This window comes from Penicillium antarcticum (assembly GCF_028974205.1).
Source record: "Penicillium antarcticum strain IBT 31339 chromosome Unknown utg000001l_segment0_segment0, whole genome shotgun sequence".
In the NCBI taxonomy this organism is placed as follows: Eukaryota; Fungi; Ascomycota; class Eurotiomycetes; order Eurotiales; family Aspergillaceae; genus Penicillium; species Penicillium antarcticum.
The window spans coordinates 2,140,138-2,160,655 of NW_026695299.1; the positions used below are offsets into that span (position 1 = coordinate 2,140,138).

A 20,518-nucleotide genomic window follows, 5' to 3' on the forward strand; every position below is an offset into this window, starting at 1 on the left:
GCGCGTGGATCTATCCCTTCTCCTTCGGTCGGCCAAAATTGGGTTACGAATTTCGTTAAAAGGCATTCTAACCTATCGGCCCGATTCTCGAGACGCTACGATTATCAGCGAGCAAAATGCGAAGACCCGAAAATTGTTTCTAAATAGTTCTCTCTCGTTCAAAAAACGATTCTAACGTACGGTATCGATCTCGACGATATCTATAACTTTGACGAGACCGGTTTTGCAATAGGCTTAATTGCGACCGCAAAAGTTATTACGAGAAAGGAATTCTACGGTCGGAGATCGCTTTTATAGCCTAGAAACCGCGCGTGGGTGACTACAATCGAGTGTATAAACGCGTCGGGGTGGGCGCTTCCTCCGTATTAGACTTCCGCAAAGCCCATTTTGGGCCCAAGGTTCCGGCCCAGAACCCAACCCAGCCTGGGCCCGGGTTGAACTTCATTAACCCGGGCCCAACCCGGGCCCAGCACTGGGCCCCCAGTAAACCCAGTTTGGACCTAACTCGGCCCAACTTTTGCATTATTTCAATCATAAAACTGCTCAGTCATCAAGATAACTCACTGTTTTTTACATCGGTTTTGATCTATACCTTGAACCACCATACTTTTCTAGTATAACTAGAGTGTGTTCAAAGCTATAAACGCGTAGAATCAATTTTAAATAAGTAGTTATGGTTCTTTAGGCTCAGAAAGGTCAGACTTTGCTATGGTTTTCACAGTGTTTGACTTATGACCTTTTTATTGACCTTATGTTAGATATACGTAGATGAGTTCTATAGGCGACACTATAGGTTTTCTGACGGCCGTCAGAAATTATTAAACTAAGGTTTATCTTAAAACCTAGTACTGATTTTTTGACGGCTGTTAGAAATCATGGTGTAAATATATATAGTGTGCGGATATATATTTCACAATATACAGTGTTTGTATACCTATGAATACTTGAAAAAACCACTATGGAATTCGGGTATTGTTACTTTAAATCTTATATATTATATATACTAATTATATTCTTTATTATTCCACTATATTCGACTAGTAGCTAGTAAGATTATATAGATTGTAGGTCTTTTTAAGTACTTATATAAACCCGGATAGGTAAGGCAGGATAAAACTTTTTGACGATCTTAGGTGGAAGCTAGGGTGGGAATTAGGCTTTCTAGGTTTTTGCTAGGTTTTTACTAGGGGTTTGCTAGGTTTTCTGGGTTTTGGCTAGGCTTTCTAGGGTTTTGCTAGGTTCTTGCTAGGCTTTCTAGGTTCTTACTAGGTTATTGGGCTAGATAGATACGGAGGTGGAGTAATATAACCAATAAACCACACGGATACGTTTTAAGGTCCTCTTCTAAATTGATCTATCGCGTTTACTTTATTTACACACCATTATTAGATATTATTGCTCCGTAAGTCCTCTATTCCCCCTCTATCACTTACTTTACACTTATTCAATTTATTATATCACAAAACCAGTAGTCTAACTTCGCGTCCTCTCTTTATAATGGCGATATAGATAATATTAGCTATCTTGCGCTATCAAACCACCTAGCGACTCCCTCTAGTAGCTAGTATACGATCGATCCCTTTAACACTAACTTCCTCCGACCGACAATTCCGCCAATACTCCTATCCTCCTTATAACGCGTTAGACCTAACCGAAGGAAGGCGTTTATTCTCTACGATAAAATAACCTATAACGAATAGGTAGAATAGTGGCTACAAACTAACTTTGGGAGGAAGAGCAAGATTGTCTAGGACTTAACGCGCCATTCGGAGATTTAGAGCCACTACAATTAGGTTGCTCATAGTATAGATAGTGCACCAAAGGTTATATACTAACGTTGTGGAAATATTCTTAAGCACCCTAATATAGTTAATACGAAGGCTATAGGTAAAATACAATATTATAGTATATCGACAATATAGAGATATCTCAAGATAGCGGCTTGTTTAAAGAGCGGACATACAAAAAAATCATAGATTACCAAATTTCTAAAGCAAGCAGTACGTTCGGAGTAACCCTTTTATTCGATTTTATTTACTAATAGTAATACTAAACTTAGGAAGATATCGAAATACTGTTCTCGCAAGCAGCCTAGGAAGAAGACATCCTACAATTTATCACACTCAATCGGCTTCCACTTTATCTTATTAAGCATCTAGCATTTCAGCGTCTTATTTCTCGGGCTCGTACCGCTCTGTTACCTCCGATCATCCTATCTACTAATACAATTTGTCGCCGACTAGGGAGCATTGTTAAAGATCGGCAAGAGCGGATACTCCGAACACTGCCTATTAGTTCGAAAATCTTAATTGCACTTAATTGCTAGATATCTCTATTCTTATAGGCGTTTATAGCAATCATAGGCTACTTTGTAGATATTGATTGGGTATATCGTGAGGTACTACTTAGGTTTAAACCTCTCTACGGTGCGTATATAGGCGCAAATCTAAGCAATATTCTTCTTCAAACTCTGATCGAGTATAACCTTAAAGCCCGAGTGTTTAGGTTAACAACGGACAATACTTCAAACAATAAGATATTATTTGATTCCCTCTAATAGGGTCTATTAGATAGTATTATCATTGTTCGAATCTTATGCCTTGCTTACGTTATCCAACTTAGTCTAAACTAGCTCCTTGATCGCATTAAAGTAGTTCCACTAAATAACTTAACTAAGACAAAATAGATAGAGAAGCAATCAAGATTAGCTTATTTAAATACGTAGCATCGGAATCGTGAGATATCCTTTACATTAAATAAGGTCCGCTATCTTACTATCTATGTGAACGCAAGCCCTTAGCGCCGGGAGACATTTTATAATCTCTAGACAAGTACCGTGAAGCTAGTACCGATCCAAGATATAAGGACTCGGTAGAATTCAACCTTTCTAATACTACGTCGGGCAAAACGTCTACGTCCGATCTTTGCGCTATTTTGTGTAGAGTATAATTGCGAAGAGATACTACTCTATAAGGACGAGTGGCGTTAAGTTAACTATCTTCTTTGTATCACTAAGCTATTTTTCGCCTATATAACTTAGCTATCGAAGACTCGAGATATTACTACGCATTACGTCTTCAAGATCTATAATAAACTCTTTGAGTATCTTAAGTGTTCAATAAAGCAGCTACGACGTAAGCGTATACTATAGAAGAAATAGATACTTCACGCACTTAAAGCTAGTCGGTTAAAGCTTAATAAGTACTACTCCTAAACCGATAATATTCGAGGATATATCTATACAATCAGCACAATACTAGCGCCCGTAAATAAGTTTAAGTTCTTTCTTACTAATAACTAGGATCAGAAATAGCGTGACACGTACCACTTATCCTTCTAGGAAGCTCTGATTCTATATCAAGAATAGCTTTTAGCCCTTAATTAGTCACTAGATAGCTCTCAAATGATAGCTCGGCTAGGATCGAAGCTTAATACGATGCTAGATAGGAGTAATACCTAGGGAAGTATAGCTACTAATAAAATGACTCGTTATCTTGATAGTGGTACGTTTAAGCTAAGCCTTTCAGAATTCTAACTAACTTCGGATTAGATCCTATTCAAATTGCTCCTCTTACGTTCTAGCGAGAGAACTAAGCGCGATTCCTAGCAATTGCTGCTCTTACGCGTAATATCCTCTCTTTCCCTACAACCGGGGTAGGCGTTAAACGGCTATTTAATACTACTCGGGATATCTGCTATTACCGTCGAGGAAGAATAAAGTCTCATACAATCGAGGATTTAATGATATTTCTTTGCACCTCAAGGTTTGACATAGAAGAACAAGAGGCGAGACTTCTTAAGAAGTTCTTCTCTCATGATAAGCTAGAAGTAGCAAAAGAAGAGAAGGATAATAACCTCGACGACATTGAGATCGAGCCAATCAGTGATACCGAGGAATAGGAGACTTTAATTGATAAGGAGACAGAGCTAGATAAAGCTTTATTGACTGTATTTAAAGGGCCGACTATACGTAAACCCTAGGTGCCATTGCTAGTGAATAACACCCAAGTACGTGCGTCAGGACGGAAGCGAAAGAATTGCGATAATGATATATTCGAGTACTATTAGTTAGTTAATCGATTAAAGCTCTCTAATTCATAGATCTTCAAAAAAGCCTCGAAATAACCCTATATTCTGACGGCCGTCAAAAAAACTAGCAATATAGCTTAATAACCCTATTTTCTGACGGCCGTCAGAATTGTAGCCCTATAGCCTCAGGAATCTATTAAACGTACAATTAAATTAAACAGTGATTATAGAAAGAGGCCTTGCTTACAAGTCAAATACCCAAAAATACAGCCAAAAACTACACAAGTTATGTAGTCACGAGTCTTGACATGTTTGCATTATTTATGAACCCAGCTAGGGGCCCGGGCCCAGCACTGGGCCAGAAATCCCGACCCGGGCCCAGTACTGGGTTGGAGAACCCGGCCCAGAACCCAACCCAGCCCGGGTTGGGCCCGGGTTGGGCCCGGGTTGAGCTGGGTTCTGCGGAAGTCTACTCCGTATATCATTTTTAAGGGTAAAGTCCTTATTAAATCTTGGCTCGACGGCCTTCCGCTTGATTAGAGACTTGATATTAGTTCGAATAGGTAGACTTCCGACGAAATTAGCCTTCGGTGGCTTCAAAAGTAGTTTATTCCGTCTACTTTTTCGCGTACGAAAGGGAAGTATAGACTTTTGATACTCGACGGCCACGGAAGTTATTTAACCGCGAAATTCGACGAAATTTGCGAGAAGAACAATATTATCGCAATTTGTATGCCTCCGCACTCGTCTCACCTTTTATAGCCTCTCGATATTGGCTGTTTTGCGGGGTTAAAGCGCGCGTACGGTCGGTTAGTCGAATCGAAAGTACGGCTAATTATTAATCACGTCGATAAACTAGAATTCCTCGAAGCCTACCCGTCTGCCCGAAACGAGATATTTCAATCAAAGACTATTAAAAATAGCTTCGCCGCTACCGGTCTAATACCGTATAACCCCGATCGAGTGATTTCAAAGCTTAATATTTAGCTTCGAACCCCGACACCCCCCTCGAGCCGGGGAAGCGAGTGGTCGCCGAAAACGCCCTCGAACTACGTTCAATTACAAAAACAAGCTTCTTCAATAAAAGCCTTACTTAAACAACGCTCAAAAAGCCTACCGAGTCCGCTAAATTCCGCGATTAATTAGGTTTTAAAAGCCTATCAAAGCACGATACAATCAGTTGCCTTACTCGAGAAAGAAGTAAGCGATTTACGCGCTAAAAACGAGAAGAAGAAGCGAAAAAGGACTCGTTCTACAAGGCAAATACCCTCCGGAGAAGGCCTCTCAGTTTTAGAGGCCTCTACTCTAATAGCGCAGTCAGAGCAAGCAGTTTTAGCACCGTTACCCCGCGAGGCAGAGCTAGCTCCGACACCTTCTTAGCCACGTACGAGAGCCTTACCGAAGTGTAGCGTTTGTGGAATTCAGGGTCATAGAATGGCTACATGTCCTGATAGATCTCGAGTTTAATTCATTGAATTTAATAGCGTTTTGGTTGAGATAAATGCATTTAAAATTGATTGATTAGGTGGGGTGTCCAGCTCGCTTATGTGTCCAGCTCGCATGTGAATTACGTTAAGGAATAATGCTGATCTTATTAATAAGATTAATTTCCCAAGAGGAGAGTCCTTCTCTAGATAGCTTTGACCTTTTATACTACAGATACATACTCTAGCAAAAGTTTCCATACACTTTCCATGTTCCCACCTTTTAACTCCGTAAATATCATAACTTTCAAAATATACTCTCACCAATCAGGCAATCTTTTATACCAAATGATTTAAAAGTGGAACGAATTAGGGTATTCGATTTTTGGAGCCGCGTCCTTCGGTGTAGAAAAATCGGTGAAATATTTTAACTATAACGAACACAGTGGTGACAAAGACTATCCGTTATACATACCTATTAATTCCTTTGTCAAACCATGTTAATCTGGTGCTGTCTAAATGGTATCGTAATGACTATGCAGGCGGTTCTTTCCAGTCGAAACAAGAACTCGTGGTCCGTACGCCTGGTCATGCCCCAGTACAGAACTTTGAGCGGTGCTTGATGCATCGAGAGTGCTCCAGTCCTACATGTAAATCACATGAGCCACAATCCAGTAGCCCAGTAACCCCAAAACCCGTACAAATGTGAGGCTGAATGCTTGCCAGACACCCAGTACAAAATAATTGATCTCTCTACCAATGTCATTATGCAAATCGTCTTCCTTGTCCTTCGACAACTCACAATATAGGTTCACAACCGCAAACAACGATAGATGAGCTATTAGGACCTGGGAGGGGGTAGCCCCTCCCGGAGCTACTCCCTGAGCGGTCTGAATGCGATGAGGCAGTAGATAATAGTGTGCAGAGGGAGAATCGCATGAAGTCAGTGATGCGAATAGACCAAGATCAGCCGTACTTTATCTGGAGGCCATTTTCTCCGGATCAAAGCAGAGGGGCAGTTAGGAATAATGGCATCGTGGATCTTGAGATGCTGTCGAGCCATTGGAAGCTTCCTCTCCAGACAACCTTCAGGCCAGGCTGAAGATCTCCTCGAGGAGCCCATCATGATTGTCAACATGATCCATAAGATGTTCCGCTCATTGCATATCTGCTAGAGATGGCCCATACGCCACAAATATGCCTGTCCCTTCAACAAACAGTTTGATCCACCGAAGGCGTCACGGTTGCTACAATACGATAGTCTCCGCCAATGGTTCACCTAAGGCAGACTGAACACCCTGGCGTGGATATGCTCTGTTGATCTCGACGACTCAAATAGCCAAATATAAGATATAATGGCGTGGTAAGGTACGGGAATAATCTCTGCACTTTTGACGGCAGCTGGCAGTGATGTATCGTAGCTCATCGTCATCCAAGCCGATACGCGGGTTCTTTTCTCTTCGCTGAAGTGAGGCGACACGGCTCCGCAACTGCTGGACATACCATGCCTCATACTTGGAATTGGCTTGTAGTCCTGTATCGTATCCGTAAACAATGGTAGAGAACCCACTGGAAGGGCGGAGGGGTTAGTCCTTGGCAGAGTGAATACAATGAGGGAGACGCCATGTTCTTTGGACCCAAACCAGAGGAGTCATTAGGCTTGATGGTATTGTGCATTGCAATGGCGTCGAGCTATCGGGGACGTCCAGATTCAAGCACAGGCGCCAGAGGGCTCCGCTATATCATAGACAGCTGAGATGCTGAGAAATCAAAGCTCTATTCCGAGATAGGACTTGAGCGGAGGTCAATAAACGAGTGAGAAACAAGTGTAGCGAGGGATATTTTAACTTCTTGATGGCGTCTTTCGGCATCATTCGACGCAAGTCCTCAGATCAACAGCATCATATACAAATGGTCAGAAGTCCTTTGACCCCATCACCTTTATATGATCTAATTGATCCACACGAGGCACTTGAAAGAGGTGAGGAAAGAGAAGCCAAGTTAGGACTCAAACAGTACGTGAAAAGTACACTCACTGCGAGGACTGCATAAAGAAATTGTTGAATAACTCAAAGCACTGTCAACAGACCGATGGCCCTGTAGTAAATGGGTGTCTAGGTATGTCAGTATTCCATCGTGATGAGCGTCGGATCGGGGAGCAGGAAGCGTTTTAATTGGATCGGGTCTCGAGATGTGTAGCACTCAGTCAACTGAAGGACTTAGAAATAACGGGCACACGTGTTGTAGTGAAAAATCCCCAATCTGAAGCATTCTGTTCGTCTCGAAGTACTCCCAAAAGGCTTTCACATGATGCGGACTTCGTAGACGGGAATCTCTTCAGCCTATTCATACGTGAGAACCAGATCTTCAAGATTTGGATTCCATGGCTGATAAGAATCACTGTCCGTGCGAACCAAAATCCGGCTTGAGGCCGATGAGATCGAATCCTAATTTTCGACTTGCTAGCTTCGGCGATGCCAATATACTTTCGGCTGGTAAACAGAACCACGAATGTGCCCTTATGCATGCGTTAAACTAGTTTGCAAAAAAACCCCCTGGTGAGGTATAGCTCATGACTACGTTTGTGGGCCCAGGAGAAGTGCAAGCCAAGATATTGCCGTATGAGAGGGTCTACGTAGGGTAAGTTGCAACAAAGATAGAACATGAATGGACTACTACCCTTGAATTTTGGGAATCATGCCTAAGACTGGTGCGCAGCTAAAAGTTCCACGCCAGTTTAAATCTGCCATACACGTTATGAACTTTTTTCTTTTCCTAATGACCAGAAGACAACGATCTGCCTCGGCTGACCAATACGTGACACCACTTCAAATGACATAACATTTAAACATTCTCGAGGACCTGCTCCTTGAACTCCCGCTCCACCTTCTGGCCCTTGTCGTCAGTCGCGGACTCTCCGTGGAGAGCAAGAAGAGCACCAAGGTCAAACTTGGGGGACTTGAGGAGCTTGACCTTGCGAATGTGGACCTGTGGATAAACATGTTAGCAGTTAAAACCGTAATAATCGGTCAGGGGATACCAACATTCTGCAGGGGGTAGATGCCCTGGGTGGACTTCTCGATCTCACGGCCAATGACCTCGGGAATGAGCTTGTGGGTGAGCTGAGAGAGAGTGCAGCTAGAGGCCTCACGCTGCATGATCTCGGTCATCTTCTTGCGAATGGCGCGGATCTGAGAAGAACGGGCGTAGGTGGTCTTCTTGATCTGGTTGGGGCGTCTCTTGGTGAAGGCAATGGCGAACAGGCGGATGAGATAGTCGTCAGTAGTCTTCACAGTGACGTTGGCCTCGATCAGAGACTGCCACTTGCGGACAAGGGAACGGAGCTTGTCGGTGGTGAAGTCCAAGCCGTGGAAGTTGGTCAAGCAGTTCTTGCCCTGGATCTCATCAACACGGAGCTTCACCTTGCGGAAAGCGTGATCCTCGTCATTCTGGAGATCGGCCAGGGAGACCTCGAAGATACGGCCCTTCAGCGAGTCGTTGGCGTTCTTCAGACCGCTGGTGCGGTTGACCAGAGTCTTGCCGACACTAAAGAGTTCATTAGCAAATCCGAACCAACACCTTCTCTTCTTCGTCGGGGTCGGGCTAAGATGCATACTCGCGGGTCTGGAAGGTGGAGGGAGCCTGGCGAGCATGGTTAGTAGTGTAACAAGACAGCAATGCCTGGTAGACTCGACTTACCTTCACGGAGTACTCGTCCTTGCGGGTGAAGGGGTCGACTGTTCTCTTCTTGATACCCTTCTTACCCTTAGAAAGGCGCTTGTTCCTAAACGACAAATATTAGCGCTGGATTCGTGCGAAGTGTGGTGAAGTCGTCAAGGCGCAAGTGTAATTGAAAGCATTAAAAAGAAGGAAGCAGGATGGAAGCTTACTTTCCAACAGCCATGATTGCGAGTCGTATCTGTGTGTTGTTGGAAGACAGACAAAAGGTATCGCACCACGCGCTCAGAGGGTTTCGACACTGCTCGGCGAGAGGGTTGAAAACCCACAGAAAACTCGGCTAAGCGAGACGCGGGCCCTAGTCCCAGATTACATCAGCAATCATGTGACCGAACATTTAAAAAAATCATTGGAATTGTCTGCGGAGTAGCCCAGTGGATATGAGTGACTTCGTTAATTGGCTGGCTATTGCCCTATTGCCTCATATATGTTACTCTTTAGTGCTCTTTTAGTGTAGCGTGTATATATTTAACATGGAGTAGAGGTGTGAATCAATTGTCGATTACTGTATATCAAGTGCAGATCAAGTGACCCATCTCTTTCAAACCAGTCAAATATGTTTGAATTTCAAGTAGGCCATCTCATGTGCGCTCACATGATCTGGTGGGAATTGCCACCAAACTGACATCACAGGACGGACATCGGATGATCAATATTCCCGCTCCGATTTGGGTAAGTCTCCTTAGGCTATACACTTGCTCCGCACGAGTTCCCTACTTTCCCCCACAGCTTCATCAATCTCACTTTCATCCCTCTGCAACACGGTTTGAGTGACAGAGACTTAGCTGCAGCATGGTATGTACTCGCTTAATGTCCCAGAAACCTTGCAGCCGGGAACAGATGCTGACTCTAGAACAGGGCAAGCGCAAGAAGTCAAGCCGGACACCCCAAGGGCCTCGAAAGGTGATTGAACCGCGCATTTCCCAACAATATACCAGAAACTGACACTTGCAACCAGCGGGACCCTCTACCCACCGCCTTCTCCTGTCTTTTCTGCAACCATGAGAATTCAGTCGTGGTCAAACTAGACAAGAAATTAGGCCTAGGTGATCTTTCATGTAAAGTTTGCGGCCAAAAGTTTCAAACGGGCATCAATTGTAAGTCGCGCACTACTTGGCTAGATCATCGCGCCTAACATCATGGCTTTTTAGACCTATCCGCTCCCGTCGACGTTTATTCAGATTGGGTGGATGCATGCGACGCAGTTGCCAAGGATACTGCCAACCAGTACGAAGCATCCAGCGCCACACTGGGGCATCGCGGGACAAGCAAAGAGGATATCCCAGAAGAGACAGTACATGGCGATGCTTATGCTGATGATGATTACTGATTGTGCGATGAGGCGAACGGCGCAAAAGGAACGATACCAACAACAATCGATTTTATGAGCTACTTGTATGACAAAGAACTAGATCCCATTTTTCTAATTGTATGTGCTCATACATTTCCCTTTTCCAGAAAATATCCGCACCCATACAGACCTACGCTACAATCCAGTCTAACCCGGAGACTTGTATGGGGGGAACTCAATGTCGAGGTGGTCTGTAACAGCACCCATGGAAAATGCCCTGACAGATGTTTCTGCATAATTTTGTCCTGGTCACAGATTGCAATTGTCATGGATAATGACACACCTTACAGAGTATAGTATCTGTCGCCAAAGTCACCCAATCCGGGGATGATGTATCTACCAATCAATCAGCATGAAAATCACAATTGTTCTCTCAATGGTCTTACTTTTTCTCATCCAACCCTTGGTCGACAAAAGCGGTGACGACCCGAAGCTTGGGGAACCTTTCAGCAAACTCAGCAACACCAGATGGGCTGGCAATCAGGTTCAAAAAGAGGATCCGGTGCTCTGGAACTCCTCTTTCCTTCAGTGTCTCCACGGCAAGAGTTGCAGAACCGCCTGAGATCAGATCAGTTTGGTTTCCAGGGCCATTGGACCCAGAGGGCCAACTCACCAGTTGCAAACATTGGATCTAGGAGAAGGACCCAACGCTCAGTAATGTCAGCAGGCAACTTATCGTAGAAGAGCTTAGGCATGCATGTCTCCTCATCACGCTGAATAAGAATCTTGCCGATACGAACAGACCGACAGCAGTCCCGTAGTCCTTGTTCCATAGCCTCACCTGCCCTCATAATGGACACCCCGCAGATCTTTCCTTCGAATTTGACACCCAGGTAAGCCCGCCCAACGGGGGTGGTGACAGACTGCTCAACAACGGGAAGGTGGTTGAGTCCCTCTTCTACAAGCAATCGAATAATGCGATTTGAGTAAAAGATAAAATCGGCACGAGCTGTCCTCTTGTCTCGGATCATTCTGTTTGGTACATATGAGTCTATACTCCAACTGCAGAAAATGGGGTTGCCTCACGTTAACAAAGCAATCAACTGGGGAGTTTGAGGTAACACATGGACATTCTCATAGGATACAGCCTTTGAGACAGTCGCAGTGGGCTTTTCACCATCAGGGCGGTACATAGGACCAACACCCTGCGCAGGAGATGGAGCCGATTCTGGTTTGCTGGCCATAGTATCGGTTGCAGGTAGCAGGGTTTAGGGATTCAGAAAAGTTTGTATAAAGAGATTGAAACCCCGTAGATAAAAATCAGCTGAAGACACTAAAAAGTGAAAAGAAAGAGAAAACAGAGAGAGAAAAGTCGAGGAGAGCGGGGAACTCGGGATTTCTTATCTTTTATATCGCAGGGAAGCTATGCCGCCGTGGGTGATTCTGCCCCATCTCCTCCGCCTCTTATCACTTGCATTCTCCGCTTCCTCCAACTTGCCTTGCTTAGCTCTTCTTTCGATACTACGCCACGGCTCCCTTTGAGCTTGCGCCAGCTCTGTCTTCACATTGCAAAGAAATGGCTTCTCAAGACACACTTGCACGTTCTTTGGCCCATTAGCTCGACTTGCTTGCCGTCCCTTGAGCGTCTCTGAATACCACATTTGACCCAGTTTGATCGACGCGACAACATTTGCGATAACACCTGCGCATCAAAGCGCCAGCAGGCCCTAGATTTACTGCACCAAGAGCCGAAAATGGAGAACTCGCGCCCCTGGAATCGAAGGCCCATAACCTATGGATCCGCTGCTAGGAGTCAAACTCGTCCGGACATTGCCAAATTTACGCGCCCCTCTCCCGCCAAAAGAACCTCCAAAGAAGGGCCCTCGCCAAGTAATTCGCGTGCCTCGCAATTGATCAACACCAAATTACAGCGTAACAAGAATGGGAACAAGAAACCAGCCGGATCCACCAATGAAACAAATATGGACGCTCTTGCTCAATCACAGGCTGACCAAGAACCCGATGTATATGACTTTCCATCCTCAGATGAAGCGCAAAATCTCGTCGGTCGGCGAAAGCGAAGGCGTCACAATACCGAAGACAAAGAAGTCCCTGCGCCTCTTCAATCTACAGCATTCAATTCTACCACTGATGGAAGATCAGAAGTGGTAGACAGCGGAGAAGGTATTGTGTCCAACCCGGCGGTGAAGAATGTGCGAGATCGCCGGAGGCCATTGATCAAAACTCACGAGACTCATTTTAAGAGCTCAATCACTTACTCCGGTGGCAATAAGTCAATATTGCAACAAACGAATGAGATCTCTGCTTCTGGAAATCCGGGGTTTGGGAAACTCTCTTCACGAGAGAGAGATCTTGAGCCCACTGAGACTTCAAAACCACGCAGGCCGGTGCCGAATACCCACAAGGCCTCAGCTATTCCCACCGAGAATGTTACTCCCGGCAGAAGGAGGCTTATTGATTCGTTGGGAATTACAGACTCTCCGATTGAAACATCACCAAAGAGTCCTGCCGAAAGCCAGCCAACTCCAAACCGGGCTTCTCACAATGTCCATGTGAACGAGGTGCCTGTGAATGACTGTCAACCTGGGACCCCTGCCCTCGTACCATCCCATCTAAGAGGATCCCAGATCACCTATGCACGCCAACGGTCCTTCCTTGATGATATCTTCATGACAGATGAACTTCCCACGACAAACCTTATTCCTGAATTGGAAACCCCTTCTAAGTCAGTCCAGCGTCAGCTGAAATATGATGCTCCTCCGATGGCTCGTTTGATTGTGGCCGATGAGGAAACCAATGAAGATGGATCTGTTCGAAGTATCCATGAACTCAGACAGGCGGGTGGAAATGCTCGGTACCGAGGTGCTGTCGAGTCCATATTTGAAGATATCGAAGATCCTCAAAACTCGTTGTCAGGTCGATGCAACGCCTTTGTCCAACTTTGTAGCAAGCTCCTGGATACTGGAGCGCGAAACCGATTTGTCGAGTGCAATTTTGACAAAAGACTCGTCGATTGTCTTTCGATTGAACTTCAGGTCGTCCCTGCTATCCTGGCCTTCTGTGCATACGCCCTGGCATCGTCGGATGGAAATTTGTCCTATGTGCTTGCTACTGCTGCGTGGCCTAAGCTTCTGGACACATCATACATTCTGTTGGACGTTCATGATGATATATCAGTGGCGACAAAGGCTCAAGCTGGCGACCTATCTCGACCCTTGCAGAAGACCATTCAAAATATTGTCCCACAGGTGTCTTCGGTGCTATTCCCCAAGCCTGCATTACCAAAGCTTACTCCATGTATTTTGGCATTGTATTGCATGAAGTCGACCATCTCGACCCTACAAACCAAAGGCGAAAGCCCTAGTCTTTCCACTTCTCTTCTCAAATTATTGGTTGAGATGGTCTCATCTGAAAGCTCGCGCTGTGTCTCTCAGAAGACCATATCAACCGAGACATCTCAATTTTTGGGACTAGGCTTCTCAATTCTGGAAGCGTCGACTGCATCATCCGTGTTCAAAGATGAACATCAGGATCAGCTTGGTTCACTTTCCAGTCTCCACAGCCTGCTCTATCTCAAGAGCTCACACGCCGACCGCGTTAGCCAAAAAATCAAGCCTCTCTATATCCGGGTGATCTTGAATGTCACCAATAGCGACATTCTGCTTTGCGATAAATTTGCGAATCCAGAGTTGGTGGGAGGGTTGGTCGATGTGGTCTTGGCAAATTTTGGTGACCTGACAGAAGATGCTCTTGGTCAGGAAAACAACTCCCTGGACAGTGTAATATTAGCTCTGGGTGCTCTGACCAACCTGTCTGAACGAAGTCAAGAGTCAAGGTCGATTTTCCTCAGGCCCGTTGGCTCCACGAATTCTTTTCTTGACCGGCTCCTACGTCTATTCATCACCAATGTCGATTCTATCTCCACGGTAAGCGTTTCAGTCGCGTTTGCGTTCTGGCTTAGGCTAACTCTACCTACTTAGGCTCATTCGGTCTTGGAGGTACACCATAATGTTGCTGTGGGATATTTGGCAGTCCTTCTTCTGACACTCTGTCTGGACAGCAGTGCTCGTTTGCAGATCAAGAGCTCGTTTGTTCCAAACGGGCTGTTAGCAGTGACCTCGACTGTTGATGAATTTCTCCAATACCACCAAAAGATTGAAGAGGAACTTTACCAATTCCCGACCAAGGGACAATCAGCGAGTGGATTCCTGTCCAGGCTACAGGAACTTGTGGCTCAGGTTCGACAGGTCGATTTATGATGGACATGTTATACCGGTAAGACGGCGCATATGTGCGCGCCTGGCCCTGTTCCTATCTTAAATTATTTTCAACTGATGGCGTTGAGTGGATGGTCTGCTGGAATTCCTTGATACCCCTGTTCTATCTCTATCATCTGTAATTGAAATGAATTATTTGTTCTAGGAAATCTCATATTTGATTTGGATTCTTGATCAATTGATATTCCAGAAAGATCACGATCACCTATATCACTCATCGTAACAAAACCTAGTTAACGCTCTTTGAAAGAGAGAGGTTCCAATACTTGAGTCATTGTAGAAAAGAGTTGGAGAAATGACTGTTTGCACTGTTTGCAGGGCTCAAGGAATTGGAGCTCCGCATGCATCGAGGGGGATTTGCCACCTCGCAACGTTCACTTTTCACAACAAGTGCTATTGTCTTTGAATTGCCGTGGATTGAAATCTAGGACATTAGTTTTTACCCTCTACGCTTCCACGGACCTTCTCTCATTCTCACTGCTCTACACCATGCCTGCTGCACCCAAACAGAGGAAGATCGCCATTGTTGGTAGTCGCTCCGTGGGTAAGAACTACTTAGTTACAATGCAGTTCTATGTTTTCTGAGCAGATCTAACATACATTCGCGTCTCCCAGGCAAATCGTCACTCACGGTCCGCTTTGTCGAGCATCACTTTGTCGAAAGCTATTACCCTACCATTGAGAACACTTTCAGCCGAATTATCAAACACAACGGCCAAGACTATGCGACTGAGATCGTTGATACTGCAGGACAGGTAGATTAAATTTGTGTGAGGTTATTGCCGACCTTTTGACTAAGAACTTCACAGGACGAATACAGCATCTTGAACTCGAAACATTTCATTGGAATCCATGGATATATCATTGTCTATTCAGTCACATCCCGCCAGTCTTTTGAGATGGTGCGAGTAATTCGAGACAAGATTTTGAATCACCTGGTAAGCCACTGCTTTTCTGGTTTATGCCAACCCTTACTAAGAATTACTCTCCCAGGGGGCGGATGAAGTACCTCTTGTTGTTGTAGGCAACAAGAGTGATCTCAAGCCCGAACAGCGCCAGGTATCTCTTGATGAGGGTCGCCAATTAGCAGAGGAGGTCAACTGTGCCTTCACTGAGGCTAGTGCCTTCCTTGATTTCAACGTGACCAAGGCTTTTGATCTTATGATTGGAGAGGTTGAGAAGACCTCAAATCCCTCACAACCCACAGGAGGAAACAAATGTACCTTGATGTGATACTAAAGCGTGTTTTGTCCGGAGATGGTAAGTGAAGCAGTCTGAGAACAACCTAAGTTATTTTTCTCCATGAATTTGTGATATTATTTTACCATATCTGGCTGCAATTGACCTCTTAATCTCGGTTCATATTGGCTGATTGTTTAAAACAGGATTTGTGCTATTGATTCATCTTTATGGCTCTGTTTGAATCCCTTATTTTGGTTGCCTTTTCTTTGGCCCTTTGTCTATGTTTCTGGAATTGGTGGATTTTTGGGGGCTTTTGCATGAATAATGAGCTTAAGGTGTAGGGAACATGGATCAGCACCATGCATAGAGTAATGAACTAAATACAGGGCAATGTCAAGCCCGCAGACTGTAGACATTAACATTTGTTCACTGGAAATAGAGGCTTAGATCGCTATGTCGATTAAGTAATCCGCCACATCAACCCAAGAGTGCGTGGAGACACGCACTGGGGATTTTCCTCTTTGCCCCTCCGCACATTGAGTCACCCCTCAATCATCAAACTCAACACCAATCGTCAACATGCTCGACCTTTCCGACTTTGTCACCGAGCGCGGTGGTGATATCAAGAAGATCAAGGAGAGCCAGCAGAAACGTTTTGCTCCCGAGGAAACTGTTGATGAAGTGATTGCACTCTACGAGGAAGCCCGCCGGGGTATGGCTATCATTGTTCTCTCCACGGTCATTGCTGACATATTCCAGCGCGTTATGAAGTGACACAGATCGGATCCCAGCTCAATGCGCTCCAGAAGGAGATTGGAATGAAGAAGAAGGTTATTATGCGCCAACCTCGGGATCGCGACTGAATGCTTACACAGCGCCAATTAGAACAAGGAAGACGCAAATGAACTGTTCGGACAAAAGGCCGAGCTGGAGAAGCGCAAGAAGCAGGCAGAGGAAGCTGCAGTTGACAAGGAAGTGCAACGAGACCGAAAGATCCGCACCATTGGAAACTATGTTCATGAATCAGTGCCCGTGAGCAACGATGAGGTATGGTTTTGGCTTGGATTGTAATATTTTATGCGCTTGCATAACTGACCAGTGACCTTTCGGCCATAGGAAGATAACCAGGTGATCAGGACATGGGCTCCAGAGAATGCCCAAATGGACAGGCCAGGTTGCCTTTCCCACCACGAAGTCCTCACCCGTCTTGATGGATATGACCCTGAACGTGGTGTGAAGATTGTTGGCCACCGTGGGTACTGCTTGACTGGCTACGGTCTTTTCCTCAACCTGGCTCTGATCAACTACGGCCTGGAGTTCCTCTTCAACAAGGGCTACAAGCCCAACCAGCCCCCGCAATTCATGCTTCGCGATCTCATGGCGAAGACTGCCCAACTGGAGCAATTCGACGAGGAGCTGTACAAGGTCACCGAGAGCGAGGACAAAACCACCGACAAGTACCTCATTGCCACTTCTGAACAGCCTTTATCTGCTCTGCATGATAGCGAGTGGTTGCAAGACAAGGACCTTCCTATCAAGTAAGATGCCCGTCTTTCTTGTCCTTGTTGTGTTGCTAAATGAGAAAACAGGTATGCCGGTTACAGTACATGCTACCGCAAAGAGGCAGGATCCCACGGCAAGGATGCTTGGGGTATCTTCCGTGTCCACCAGTTTGAAAAGGTAAGATCAATTTCAAGTGTCCCACATGAGCATCCGTATACTTATACCCAGGTTAGATCGAGCAATTTGTTCTCACAAAGCCAGAGGATTCTTGGCAAGCCTTTGAGGACATGATGAGCACCTCCGAGGAATTTTACCAATCCTTGGGACTTCCATACAACATTGTTGCCATTGTCTCTGGTGCCTTGAACAACGCAGCCGCCAAGAAGTACGACTTAGAGGCCTGGTTCCCCTTCCAAAAGGAGTACAAGGAGCTTGTCTCTTGCTCCAACTGTACTGACTACCAGTCCCGAGCCTTGGAGATCCGTTACGGTACCAAGAAGGCCACTGATTTGAAGAAGACCTATGTCCACGCGCTTAACGCTACTCTGTGTGCAACCGAGCGAACCCTCTGCTGTGTGCTGGAGAACTACCAAAGAGAAGATGTAAGTGCTTCCCCCGACTTTGGCAACGATGATATCTAACTGAGAGTCTAGGGCATTGTGGTCCCAGAGCCCCTCCGGAAGTACATTCCCGGTGCACCGGAATTCCTTCCTTATACCAAGGATCTCCCCAAGGATAGCACCTCCACAAAGACCAAGAGCAAGTCCAAGGGCACCGATGATGCCACCAAAAAGATGCAAGGCCTCCAGGTGTAGACTGGGAGCACGTGATTGAAATATTACCCCAAAGGGCAACTATCACCTGATTGGCTGAAAATTAGAAAAGAAGCAAAAAAAAAAAAAAAAAAGAAAGATTTGCCCCGCGAACATACCCCTCCAAGATTTTGAAGACGTCGACAAGTACTACATTATCTCTATACTTTAGGTACATATTGAAATAGTCTCTTTCAGTCATCTTTCTTAGTTCATCCCTATGATCTTCCTTAAATTATATGGATCCCCGAGTCTTCAATCCCGATTTGCAACGGGATTTGCAATAGGGTTCCGATTCCGGAGGCTTACTTAATTGCTAATTAAGAGTCATAAGGTAGTTCACCTCTTCCTTTCGCTCCCAAGGTTGTTTCTCCCCTACAATCATCCCACCCTCAATTATGACTTCCGCAAGAGATATTCGTCCTCGCCAGGACGACTTTGCCCAGCAACATCTTTCAGCTTCGCCCAACGCCTCCTTCCATTCCCCATCCAGCCATGGCTCTGCTCTGGGCCGTACCGTTCCTCTGGTCAATGCAAAGCATTTGAAGCCATTCGCCACACAAGACATCAAGGTATTGCTCCTGGAGAATGTGAACCAGACTGGCCGCGAGATCCTGTCCCAGCAGGGTTACCAGGTGGAATACCTCAAGTCTTCCCTGCCGGAGGACCAACTCATTGAGAAGATCCGGTGCGTTAATATGTGGATCGACAATCAGCGCGGTGGCTAATTAGTGGTTATGTAGGGATGTGCATGTCATTGGTATTCGTTCAAAGACGAAGCTGACTGCGCGCGTTCTGAAGGAGGCAAAGAACCTGATTGTCATTGGCTGCTTCTGTATTGGCACCAACCAGGTTGACCTTCAATATGCTGCTGATAACGGTATTGCTGTTTTCAACTCCCCCTTCAGCAACTCTCGCAGTGTTGCCGAGCTCGTCATTGGTGAGATCATTATGCTTGCGCGCCAGCTTGGCGACCGCTCCAACGAGATGCACAACGGCACTTGGAACAAGGTGAGCAACGGATGCTGGGAAATCAGAGGAAAGACTTTAGGTATGTCATGGATATTTTGAATTCATTAAGCATCTTACTCATATCTCCTTTCTAGGAATCATTGGTTATGGTCACATTGGTGCCCAGCTGTCAGTTTTGGCCGAGGCAATGGGAATGTCCGTTATCTACTTCGATGTGCTCAACATCATGTCGCTCGGAACTGCCCGCCAGGTGGAGACCTTGGAGGAGCTTCTGGGCCAGGCTGATTACATTACTTGCCATGTGCCCGAGATCCCCGAGACCAAGGGTATGATTGGACAGACGCAATTTGAACAGATGAAGACCGGCAGCTATTTGATCAATGCTAGCCGTGGAACTGTTGTGGATATTCCTGCCCTCATCGATGCTATGCGGAGCGGAAAGGTTGCCGGTGCTGCCCTGGATGTGTATCCCAATGAGCCTGCTGGAAACGGTGACTACTTCAACAATGAGCTGAACACCTGGGGAGCCGATCTGCGTTCGCTGAAGAACTTGATTTTGACCCCACACATCGGAGGTAGCACTGATGAGGCCCAGAAGGCTATTGGTGTTGAAGTTGCTCAGGCTCTGGTTAGATACGTCAACGAGGGTTCGACATTGGGTGCTGTCAACCTGCCCGAGGTTGTTCTTCGTTCTTTGACCATGGATGAGCCCAACCATGCTCGCGTAAGTGGCACCGTACCGGAGACCTTGATACTTTTAAAACTGACATACCACTCAAGGTTATCTACATTCACAAGAACATTCCTGGAGTGTTGCGAAAGGGTATGTGCATCACCCCATCGGTATGAAATGACACGGCTAACATAGTGCAGTCAACGAGATTATTGGAGACCACAACGTTGACAAGCAGATGACCGACAGCAGAGGCGATGTGAGTTTACCTCTTCAAAGCTTTGAACTGCCAAAGCTAACTATATCTAGGTTGCCTACTTGATGGCTGATATCAGCAATGTGGACACTGCTACCATCAAGGATTTGTACACCAGCTTCGAAAGCCTCCCCTGTAAGATTCCTGCTTCAATTTTGTATCATTCAAAGCTAACAATTCATCAGCTCGCATCATGACCCGCATTCTGTATTAGAGGGTCTTTCTCTGAACAAGCTAGCCTCCAGGCTGTGATGCTTTAATCAGCTTAAGACACTGGAGCCCTGTCCCTGGGTTCACTTCCGGTTGCAATGGGTTACTCTCAACGAGGGCCCTGGGAGAA

General features: G+C 45.7%; 7 protein-coding genes across 7 annotated transcripts; 5 read left to right on the top strand and 2 right to left on the bottom strand.

The window, feature by feature from the left end:
• Positions 1 to 8,196: 8,196 nt before the first annotated feature.
• Positions 8,197 to 9,446, bottom strand: rps1 (40S ribosomal protein eS1). Its single transcript, XM_058458875.1, has 5 exons — positions 9,344 to 9,446; positions 9,153 to 9,237; positions 9,070 to 9,095; positions 8,498 to 8,999; positions 8,197 to 8,441 (listed from the first exon to the last, which is right to left on the bottom strand). The coding sequence occupies exons 1-5, from the start codon at positions 9,355 to 9,357 to the stop codon at positions 8,298 to 8,300; spliced, it is 771 nt and encodes a 256-aa protein (XP_058325097.1). The 5' UTR covers positions 9,358 to 9,446; the 3' UTR covers positions 8,197 to 8,297.
• A 537-nt stretch (positions 9,447 to 9,983) lies between these two features.
• On the top strand, positions 9,984 to 10,521 carry N7508_000791 (transcription elongation factor 1 family protein; the record flags this gene model as incomplete). Its single annotated transcript, XM_058458876.1, has 4 exons — positions 9,984 to 9,986; positions 10,050 to 10,094; positions 10,150 to 10,288; positions 10,343 to 10,521. 4 exons carry the CDS (start codon positions 9,984 to 9,986, stop codon positions 10,519 to 10,521), a joined length of 366 nt encoding a protein of 121 aa, XP_058325098.1.
• A 305-nt stretch (positions 10,522 to 10,826) lies between these two features.
• On the bottom strand, positions 10,827 to 11,726 carry N7508_000792 (uracil phosphoribosyltransferase; the record flags this gene model as incomplete). Its single annotated transcript, XM_058458877.1, has 4 exons — positions 10,827 to 10,878; positions 10,929 to 11,100; positions 11,156 to 11,514; positions 11,569 to 11,726. The coding sequence occupies 4 exons, from the start codon at positions 11,724 to 11,726 to the stop codon at positions 10,827 to 10,829; spliced, it is 741 nt and encodes a 246-aa protein (XP_058325099.1).
• Positions 11,727 to 12,236: 510 nt separating this feature from the next.
• N7508_000793 (WAPL family protein) lies at positions 12,237 to 14,762 on the top strand (the record flags this gene model as incomplete). The annotated part of the gene is made up of 2 exons (XM_058458878.1): positions 12,237 to 14,429; positions 14,484 to 14,762. 2 exons carry the CDS (start codon positions 12,237 to 12,239, stop codon positions 14,760 to 14,762), a joined length of 2,472 nt encoding a protein of 823 aa, XP_058325100.1.
• Positions 14,763 to 15,269: 507 nt separating this feature from the next.
• On the top strand, positions 15,270 to 16,013 carry rhbA (Rheb family small GTPase rhbA; the record flags this gene model as incomplete). The annotated part of the gene is made up of 4 exons (XM_058458879.1): positions 15,270 to 15,324; positions 15,396 to 15,535; positions 15,590 to 15,718; positions 15,774 to 16,013. The coding sequence occupies 4 exons, from the start codon at positions 15,270 to 15,272 to the stop codon at positions 16,011 to 16,013; spliced, it is 564 nt and encodes a 187-aa protein (XP_058325101.1).
• A 528-nt stretch (positions 16,014 to 16,541) lies between these two features.
• Positions 16,542 to 18,280, top strand: N7508_000795 (serine--tRNA ligase SES1; the record flags this gene model as incomplete). Its single annotated transcript, XM_058458880.1, has 7 exons — positions 16,542 to 16,674; positions 16,722 to 16,792; positions 16,848 to 17,009; positions 17,079 to 17,500; positions 17,552 to 17,642; positions 17,699 to 18,067; positions 18,119 to 18,280. 7 exons carry the CDS (start codon positions 16,542 to 16,544, stop codon positions 18,278 to 18,280), a joined length of 1,410 nt encoding a protein of 469 aa, XP_058325102.1.
• A 395-nt stretch (positions 18,281 to 18,675) lies between these two features.
• N7508_000796 (D-3-phosphoglycerate dehydrogenase) lies at positions 18,676 to 20,392 on the top strand (the record flags this gene model as incomplete). Its single annotated transcript, XM_058458881.1, has 7 exons — positions 18,676 to 18,965; positions 19,021 to 19,328; positions 19,384 to 19,973; positions 20,030 to 20,072; positions 20,123 to 20,181; positions 20,232 to 20,313; positions 20,364 to 20,392. 7 exons carry the CDS (start codon positions 18,676 to 18,678, stop codon positions 20,390 to 20,392), a joined length of 1,401 nt encoding a protein of 466 aa, XP_058325103.1.
• Between the last annotated feature and the right edge of the window lie 126 nt (positions 20,393 to 20,518).